The sequence below is a fragment of the Cupressus sempervirens genome, chromosome 11, assembly GCF_028749045.1.
Source record: "Cupressus sempervirens isolate cs-2001-9-10 chromosome 11, ASM2874904v1, whole genome shotgun sequence".
Lineage (NCBI taxonomy): Eukaryota > Viridiplantae > Streptophyta > Pinopsida > Cupressales > Cupressaceae > Cupressus > Cupressus sempervirens.
In genome coordinates, this window is record NC_143128.1 from 540,477,124 (window position 1) to 540,487,163 (window position 10,040).

Sequence of the window (10,040 nt, forward strand, 5' to 3'; positions counted from 1 at the left end):
ACTAAACTAGTGATGTCATTGTATTGTGACAATAAAAGTGCTATAAATATATCAAAGAATCTTGTAATGCATACAAAGACAAAGTATATTGCAATAAAATATCAGTATGTAAGGGAATTGGTTCAAGACAAAGAGGTGAAGATGGAATATATTAACACAAAGGAGAAAATTGTTGAAATCTTCACCAAAGCATTACCTAAGGATGCTTATGAGTATCTGAGAGGTAAATTAGGGGTGATACCCCTATCAAAGGCTATGTAAAAGATAGAGGGAGTACCTTGCATCAAACAAGCTGACATTCATTTCATACAAATTGATGCAGTGGATCTTACTTTAGGAACTACCTAAAGTAATCACAGAGCTGAAATTTCAAATTAGTTACAAGCAAGGTGATAGAGGGAGAAAATTGAAGAGCCTGCAAAAGCCTATGTTTACATATATCAAGATGCCAAGTGTTGACTATAGGTTTTTGGCATTGTTGTCAAAGGGGGAAAAAGTATAATAAACTAATCAAGTGTACATTGATCAAAAGGGAGATGATCAAAGCAAAAAATTAAGGGAGAAAGTATAGTGCACAACGGGAGCAATGAAGTGAGAGTACATCATTAGAAGATAACAAGACTAAAAGAAAGAAAGAAAGAGGGAGAAAGTAGAAAACAAAAGAGGGAGATATTTAGATATTTTATTGATCCATGGAAGAAGAGAATGTTATATTTCGTAACCTAAAAGGGAGTTGTTGATAGAGGGAGAAGTTTTATTCGCAAGCTTTCTTCTTGGTATTGCCTTACTATTTCAACCTAGTTAGTTTGATAGAACAAGGTGTTCATCATCTATTTGACTAGTTGATCAGTTTGGTTTGCCATCAATGCCAAAGAGGAAGATTGTTGATATATGATTGAAAAGATCATTTGAGTAGAAGAATGTTGAGAGAATATTGTGTGTTTTCAATCATTATTTTGTCACTAATGTCAAACCTACTATATCTTGGTAAGATAATTGCTTATATGTTTCAAGCACTATCACTCATTTGATTGATGATGAGAATTTGATCAACAAGATGTAGCAAAAGTGCGTAGATGAAAGGTTGAGTTATGATTATGTATTAAAGTGTAAGAATCAGTTAAGACAGTGATAACATAATGTATTGATGATCTACTTGAGGTTACAAAATGATTGGCTACACTTAAAAAGTTTAGAAGAATAAGGTTAAACAAAGTTCATTTGCTAAGCTTGACCAAGTTGATAGGAGGTGTCGAGCAAGTTAGTAGGTGCTAAGCCAGATAGTAGATGTCGAGTGATTTCTAGTTGATGCCAAGCACCAGTAAAATCTAGTTGATGTCGAGTGATTTTACAATAGATGCCAAGTAACATAGTATGTGTCAAGCATCAATAAATTGATAATATCAAGCTGCTACATTATGAAAAAGATCAAAGATTTGCTAATTAAAAGCCAACAAGTTTATTTTCTTGGAACTTGCAAATCAAGAGGGAGATAAGATTGATGAGCTAGAGTCATAGAATCTTATGTAAACTATTTTGGAGGCAAATTCAAATGGATTCTAGGAGAAATTTCTAGAGAAGACAAGATATGAGGCAGATACATTGTATCCTACCTAATCCATTGAAAACCCTAAATTTTGAGATGGATAACGAGCGAGAAAAAGAGTTCTAATTCCCTATATGTAGGGATATCTAGTCATGAAGCAAAGTTGGATGGAGGTTAGAGAGTTTTGAATGCAAAAATCTGATAAGGAGAAGGAAGAGGGTTTTGTTCATCAAGTGACCCAAGAGAAGAAGTTTGCAATGGAAAACTAAGCAAGAAGGCTTAAAGAAGATGAATGCTTGAAGGGTGAACAAGTTGTCAGAACTGCAAAGTTTGAAAGCCAAGCAAAGTTGACGACTGAATAGTGATCTGTAATCTACAAATAAGGTTGTAAGTTGTATCAGATCAAATCTCTACTATTACTTTCTAACAATTGTATTAGATTAGGGTAAATCCTTTGGAGAAAGTTTGACTTAAAATTCATTGGAAAATCTTTTAACAGGGTGGCATTCCAAGTGAATGGTCTAAAGTCCTCTAACAAGGCTCACTTTTAACAGGATGATTAAAATCCCTTAATCGAGTCACATTTAAAAGTGTGTGTTGTAACCTTTAATAGGGTTGGTCTTTAACAAGGCATCACTTTTGAAGAGTGTAAAAGGAGTAGCATGTTACTGGTGGTTTTTTCCAAATTGGGTTTCTATGTTAAATCATTGTGTCAAGTATGCTAATGGATATGTTGTGTTTTATGCTTTACATTTCTGCATGTTGATTTAATAGTAACATATTAGTTTTGGTTAACACTCAATGAATGCATGCATGGTTAAGAATGTTATATGGGTTCACTAAATTGTGAAAAAAAATATTTTGTACATCTGGACCTTGAATATCTGATTCACCCCTTCCCCCCTCTCAATTTTTCTAAAAGAACTCCAACAATGTCATGATTCTAGATGAATCTAGGCACATGGGAAAACATTCTCCAAATCATCCCAAAATTCATCTCAAGTCGTCGATCTTTCTTTTAGTCAATGGTCGAGATCTCAGGTAGAATCTTGGAGTACACGTGTCCTGATTTTGAATTTATTTAATTATTTAAATAAACTATTATATACATAATATAATTTATAATTATTATTATAATAGTTATAATGTAATGTAAATAAAGGATTTTCTTTTCTATAATAATTTTTTTATTGTAAAGATGATATGAAAAATTCAATGAAGATATATTAAATTTTATAAAATAAAATTGGTGCAAGATATGAAACAAGTGTCACATAGTGGCTTAGTACTTGCCTTTAGTTTTTATATAAATATAATTGAAATTTAATAAATTTATTATAATATATAAAATATTTTAATTAATAAAAAATTTATATAATTATAATTTTCTGTAATGATGTTAATTTAAATTTAAATTTTATTCATAAATATAATCATTGAAATACATATGTTCTATTACATATATATCATATGGTTATAATTATGTTATATTATATTATATATTATGTTCTATTATAGAATAAATTATTATAATTAAAAAAATAAAAATTTATAATAATAATAAACCTTATATGATTATATAATATAAGTAATATTATATTTTAATCTATAAAAAATACATTATTAAAATATAAAATATAAGCCAATGCATTTACATTAAAAAAATAAAAATATTAATGTTAATGAATCAAATTGAAAATGAAATATTTAGCTCTTATATCCAGCCAATATAAGAGCTAAATGAAATCTATCAAACCCGGCCAATATAAGAGCTAAATGAATTCATCCAATCATAACTTAGAAAAATATTTTATAAAAAATTTTAAGTTAAAATTTTTGCATTTGTGCTATGTAATATATTAGTTTGATAAAATAAATTATAATGATTTATTCTTAATCACTAGTTAAAGTCTAAAATCCAAAATGTATCACAATAATACTTAGCCCTAAGCCTATTGGTGAGTACTAATAATAAATTATAATGACAATAGTTTAATTCAAATAAAATAATTAAAATTTAAAAATATAATTACAAATGCTATATTGTTATTCGTATTTATTATTTAGTTTCAAAATTAAAATGTAATATAGTTTAATTATCTATAAATTATTAACATATATTGATAATTGTGATAACTATTTATGAACATATTTATTAATAATATTAACCGAGTCCTAAAACTTAATTGAGCTTCGCAATGACCAAACACGTGTCATGATTCCAGATGAATCTAGGCACATGGGAAAATATTCTCCAAATCAGCCTGAAATTCATCTCGGGCTGTTGATCTTTCTTTTAGTCAACAGTTGAAAATTCGGGTAGAATCTTTGAGTACACGTGTCCCAATTTCGGGTAGAAATAGACTTTAACTTCAATCATTTAAAATTTGGCCCAAAATGAAACCACGGTCATTGAAAAGAATTTAAATAGCATATTAATTAATATAGAGAAAAATATTGAAATAAATGTTATTATTAATTATTATTATTATATTTTTAACTTTACATGTCAAAATCATGATGTTAATTTAATTACTTACATAAAATATTATATATATATATATATATATATATATATATATATATATATATAAGTTATAATAATTATTATAATAGTTATGATATAATATAAATAAAAGATTATCTTTTCTATTATAGAAATGATTTACTTTTCTATCATAAACTTTTTATTGTAAAGATGATATGAAAAATTCAATGAAGATATATTAAATTTTATAAAATAAATTAGTGTAAGATAATAATGACAATAATGTAATGTAAATAAAATAATTTAAATTTAAAAATTTAATTACTAATGTTATATTTTTATTCATATTCATTATTTAGTTTCAAAATTAAAATGTAATATAGTTTAATTATCTATAAATTATTAATATATATTGAAAATTGTGATAATTGTTTATAAACTATTTTTCATCATTTAAAATAGTTCATAATGAAAAAAATTTAGGTGACAAGATAGGTATGAAATAAAAAATTGACACATAAATTATCAAAATTTTATTTAACTATTAACAATTAATTATTTTAAACAAAGTCACAGACTAACATTTCAACTATGCATTAAGAATTGAGATGCCAAAAATAAAGTTGTAGATTAACAGGAAGTTGGAACAACGATTTGAGAAGCCAAAAATTATTGTTTTCATTGATAATATTTTAGAATGTACAAAGCATAGATATTCAAAATAGCTGATTATTTATCAACCTAGTTTTACTATTTCATAATTTACATTAAAGGGAAAGGCCCAATCCAAAGAAAAAATATATATCTTAAAAACATTTTTTTGCCCTAGGGCAATGCTGCAACGGTTAAGGAAACAAGATTTAGGAAACAAGGAATAGGAAACCAAGGAACAGGGAGGCTGGAAGCATCAGCGGACTAAGGGGTTGAGGGCTTGAAGCCTTCAATTAGAAAGGTCTTCAAGTCCCTCCATGAGGAATCTATTGGAGAAGATGATGTTGTTGAACTCATCCAGCCATCTGAAGTTGGTCTCACTGACATTGTCCAACAACAACCACTTCTGTAGAAAATCTCTCACAAGTTGTGCCCACTTCCTATGGCGAGTCAATTGTTGTTCGTTCATGCTGAGTAGGAAAGGATTCTTCTATATAATGCTTCCTATGCCTTGCTGCTAGCACTTGTCTGCTACATCCACAAAAAGGATGTCAATGCCTAACCCCAGTACCTTCTCGGCCAATACAAGAATTTTGATATCATTTTCTAAAAATGTTTCCTTAAAAACATTACGCAGAAAGATCAGAATGTCTATTTGACTATCTCCAAGGTTGAGAAGATATGTGAGGAAGCAAGAGATAATATCGATGGACACACGATACCTCTTATTATTTCTTAAGAATTCATGATCGAAGACCATGAATATAGCATGGAGGATAAAAGGACTTTGGGCATCTAGCTTGCAAACCATGGCAAGGACATTGTCAAGAATCCTGCCCAAAAAGGGCTTTTGTAGAGCCATTGCAGTGCATTTCAGATGAATTTTTGTATACATGACTAAGATTCAAGAAACTTTGCAAATTGAATTCAGGTTGAAGAATTTGAGAAATGATAATGAAAGAGGAATTGAAGAGGCTATTTAATGGTAGTTGCATTAAATTCTTTGGTGTTTGTGATCTTTCATATCTTATTTTTTCATATTCCTATTAATTTTCAAGTGTGTGAAATGTCGAAATGTACTGACATTAATGTCAGACAGTCAAAAGTGCCTGACATTGAGTAAATCCCAGTTAGATATTACTGTGAAAAACTTTCCACCTGTCTCCATTCTAGAGAATTTCATGTGACTCCAAGTATTTTCAAGTGAGTGGCCTCGAAATGCATCTTCTGTCGTTGATCTCTAATTAATCAATGATCAATAAAACTATTGTATTTACTATTAACAATACGAAAGTGACGGTAGCCAACTTGGTAATAGTAACACTGACATAACAACATTATGACATTATTAATAATAGACCTAAGATAGTACACAAATTGAAACTTAAAGTGACTACTCAGTAGTTAGTACAGTCACTAGCCAATGCACGTGCAAATTCGCTTTCAGATTAAACAATTTTTCAGTTTACCACTAAAGGTTAGCCAAGACCATTATTATTCATTTTTCTACAAAACAAGTAATTTGCCTCTGACATTATTATTTCATTTTTGGAAAGGGAAAAAATAGTCATCATTTATTTATATGTCAACAAGAAAAAATATTAATTCGCCACATTTAAAATGATTTTTGCTAGGACAAGAAAAAAATCGCCTACATATTATATTTTATTTCCCTATATGGAACAAAAAAATCACCTTTAACATTAAAATTTTTCTACCCACAAAATGTTAGATTTGCCAGCATTTTAGACTTTTTTTTTGAAAGGGATTTCTTAAAGTTATCACTATTAAAATTTAAATCATTTTATAAATTATAAAAAATCATAATAAAATGCATTACATAGATGTTTATGTACATTTCAAAATAACATGAACATATTAAAGAATTCATCAACCACAAGATTATAATGAAAGAAAAAATGACAATTAACATTAGGTATATAGAGTGCCAATCCCTAACATTCCCTATCATAATAAATATTTAATGCCTTATTGATATTCACATCTCTAGCCCACCTTCATATATTGAGAATATACATGCATAAAAAGATAGTGTATATGTAATATAAATAAAATTAAAATAAGATTATTAGTATTCAATCTTTCATTTAAGATATTCGACTATTTATATTAGACTATTTCTAAAAAGAATGATCTTGTTCTCTATATGTATATGTATATATATATAGTCTATTCAGTCACTAATCAGTCTGTACTTCAAATTAAATAATGATTACATTAATTTATATTTATAATATACATAAAATTAAAATAAGATTATTAGTATTCAATCTTTATTTAAAATAATCAACTATTTCTAAAAGACTAATACTAAAAATGTTCTTGTTCATATATATATATATATATATATATATATGCCTTAATATAAACAAGAAAAATTATTTTATATATGTAAATATATAATCTATTCAATCACTAATCAATCTACTTCAAACTAAACAATGATTAAATTCATTTATATATTACAATCGACATATCCATTCTTTCATTGTCTGTCAGTAAGATGCAATGCTATATTATAATGTTTTGAGTGTTCCTCTTTGTCTTATTCCAATCCAAGCTTGTGGTCTTTCTTTCTTTACATTTCGATGGGGTTGGTACCAAACACGGTATCCTTATTTTATATTCTAGTTTTAAAACATTTTCTGAAACTTCCTTGTTCCTTGTGCGATCTTTCATCATGTTATCGTGAAGGTTTGGATGTGACAGCGTAGCAGGCAAGATTTTCCTTTCCTACTATTTATATTTGCTGCAATGCTCCTTTCTCAAATGAATAGTCCCCCTACTGAAAAACATGGCCCAACCACAAAAATAATGCTGAAAACTTTCATACCAATCTTTAAAACAAGACAAATAATTGTTGAAACACTACAACAAATCTTACCAGTACAATAATATTGTTCCACCATGTACTTGCAATTTACACTTATACATCAATTCATCTCAGTGATTAGGAGATGGGGAGGGCACAGTAAGAAGCATAAGCAACTCTTTTAGCTTGGTGATAGATCATAGAATATGATCTGAAATGTTGATAGTAAAAAACAATTATATACAATTGTTTTCAAATGTGTATATATGAATATTATCATAGATTATGAAAACCTGGTACCTTTTAAGCGTTCATCAATCTCACTACTTCGCTCATGGAAGGTCTCAATTCAGGGTTTCCCTGTAAACACAAAGAGGCAATGGACGCCATGGACTCCACTTGCTTGTAGTCATAGCAACCATTAAGTCTGCAGTCAATGATTTCACTAAGTCTGGTGGTATTCTCCAAAAATGGAGAAGCAAAAACAGCCAAGAGCTTTCTCTTCTCCCCACAAAAAGCCTTCATGCCAGTAATAAGCTCCAAAAGCAGCACACCATAACTATAGACATCGGTCTTCTTACAAACTATTCCACTCTTGAAACAGTGTGGATCAATATAACCAGGAGAACCCAGGACACTACTCTTAGTCAAATAAGAGTTTTCTCCCGTTCTAGAGAACCCAAAATCACATAGCTTTGCATTGTAATTATCATCAAGAAGAATGTTGGAAGATTTGATGTCACAGTGAAGAATGGGAGGGTCACAGAGCTCATGAAGGTAATGCAAGGCAGATGCAATTTGACGTGCTATGCTCACACGACGTGGCCATGCAAGAAATTTATCACTCCCATGCAAAGTATCATGCAAGTTTCCATTCTTCACGTACTCAAGAACAAGAACTCCTGCTTCTGCAAATTCACAGTCAAACTTGCAAAGATCAGCCAGGCATATATATATGATAAATACAGATGATTTCTCTAAGACTGCTTTTGAATTTAATTGGTTAAAATGTTGAAGTTTTATTGCAGACATTGACATTCAATTCTTTATCAGAAAGTGTAGCATATAAGGATATCTTGAATCATTTGAAAGAAAAAGTGGACAATCTAAATGAACTTTTTGAAGAGATAAGGCAGACTTGCAAATTAGAAAGCTTCTTGGACACGAGTCATAATAGAAAAGAATTGACATCGAAAGAAATTTACAAATATGACAATTATCTAAATGAACACTTTGAAGAGACAAGGCCTCACAAATTGGTAAGCTTCTTGGACAAGATTCAAATAGAAGAGTCGACATAGAAAGAAGTTTACAATTGTGGCAAAGTCTAAATGAGATCTTTGAAGAAATATTTGTAAGTCTCTTGAATAAGATTAATAATAGAAGATCCAACTCTAAAAATATATTAATATTTTGACTTTTTATCCCTTAAACTATTTGGTCTCATTAACGCCATTGAAAATTGCTTATACTTTCATTCATCTATAAATACATTTGAATTAGATTGTAAGTAATGACTCTAAATCTTTTGTAGAAGGTAGTGATTCTTGGATTTCTATTGCCCATTTCTAATGTAGTTGTTTATAATGGATCATACATATGTAATCATAATCAACAACCAAAATAAAAGTCAAAACCTGATTTGGGTTTTGCAGGATGCCATTAATTTTACCTCTTTCATCGCAGTAGCCAACAAGGTTAACCAAATTAGCATGGCGTGCACGCAACAATGCATCTAATTCTTGCATGTAAGCACGTCTTAAGACCTCAAAGTTTCTCCCCACAACTTTCACAGCACAGACAGTCTTATGATCATCCAAAACCGCTCTATAAACGGTACTGAAACCACCTTCTCCTGCCACCATTCCAAAACCCTCAGTAGCCATCTCTATTTCTCCCCATGAAAACCTCCTAATCTCAGAGGACCCATTATCAATATGACTCATGACAAACCCACTTTTACTACTCTTATTGCACTTCCTTGCCAATAACCAGAAGATATATGGTACAAATGCCATGGAAACTACAAAATCTTTCAATATGATGTGGGAAACTATAAATCTTTCAATATGATGTAGGAAACTACAAATCTTTCAATGTGATGTGAAATAAAGTGGAGTGTTAAGATATAAATAGTGGGTGTCTAAATTAGCGGTGGCCAGGCATTTTCCTAGCAAACGATGAGTGCAATCATGAAGCTAATTCGGTGTTTGAAACGGAAGTAAATGAGGCAGGTAAGGTGACCCCATCAGAGTATCAGAGAAGCTTCAGAGGGAATAATAAGTTGTAAAATGGTCCCATGAAATTCATGTTGAGGTCTATAGGAATAGTAAGTCAAAGAAGAAATGATAAACCCTAAACCCTAAAACAAGGGGGTTGAGGATGAGGTATCTCGTGTACAATGTGGGTCTATGAAGGCTGCTGCTTAACGCGTCACAAAATGTATTGTTTAAGATTCAGATCATGAGAAAACCAATAGCAAAGTATTGGACCGTTTGTATGTCCATTTCAGTGACTGGTGT

The 10,040-nt window shown here is 30.1% G+C and overlaps 1 protein-coding gene across 3 annotated transcripts; it reads right to left on the reverse strand.

The window, feature by feature from the left end:
- Positions 1 to 7,220: 7,220 nt before the first annotated feature.
- LOC149530766 (salt tolerance receptor-like cytoplasmic kinase 1) lies at positions 7,221 to 9,747 on the reverse strand. 3 transcript variants are annotated; one of them, XR_016358653.1, is made up of 4 exons: positions 9,191 to 9,747; positions 7,819 to 8,426; positions 7,591 to 7,648; positions 7,221 to 7,491 (listed from the first exon to the last, which is right to left on the reverse strand). XR_016358653.1 is itself a non-coding variant. In XM_089809585.1 (2 exons), the coding sequence occupies exons 1-2, from the start codon at positions 9,534 to 9,536 to the stop codon at positions 7,822 to 7,824; spliced, it is 951 nt and encodes a 316-aa protein (XP_089665711.1). In that variant the 5' UTR covers positions 9,537 to 9,747; the 3' UTR covers positions 7,519 to 7,821. The 3 variants fall into 3 exon arrangements, 1 of the variants encoding a protein (XP_089665711.1); XR_016358652.1 differs by having other exon boundaries at positions 7,591 to 8,426; XM_089809585.1 differs by lacking the exon at positions 7,221 to 7,491 and having other exon boundaries at positions 7,519 to 8,426.
- Positions 9,748 to 10,040: the final 293 nt, after the last annotated feature.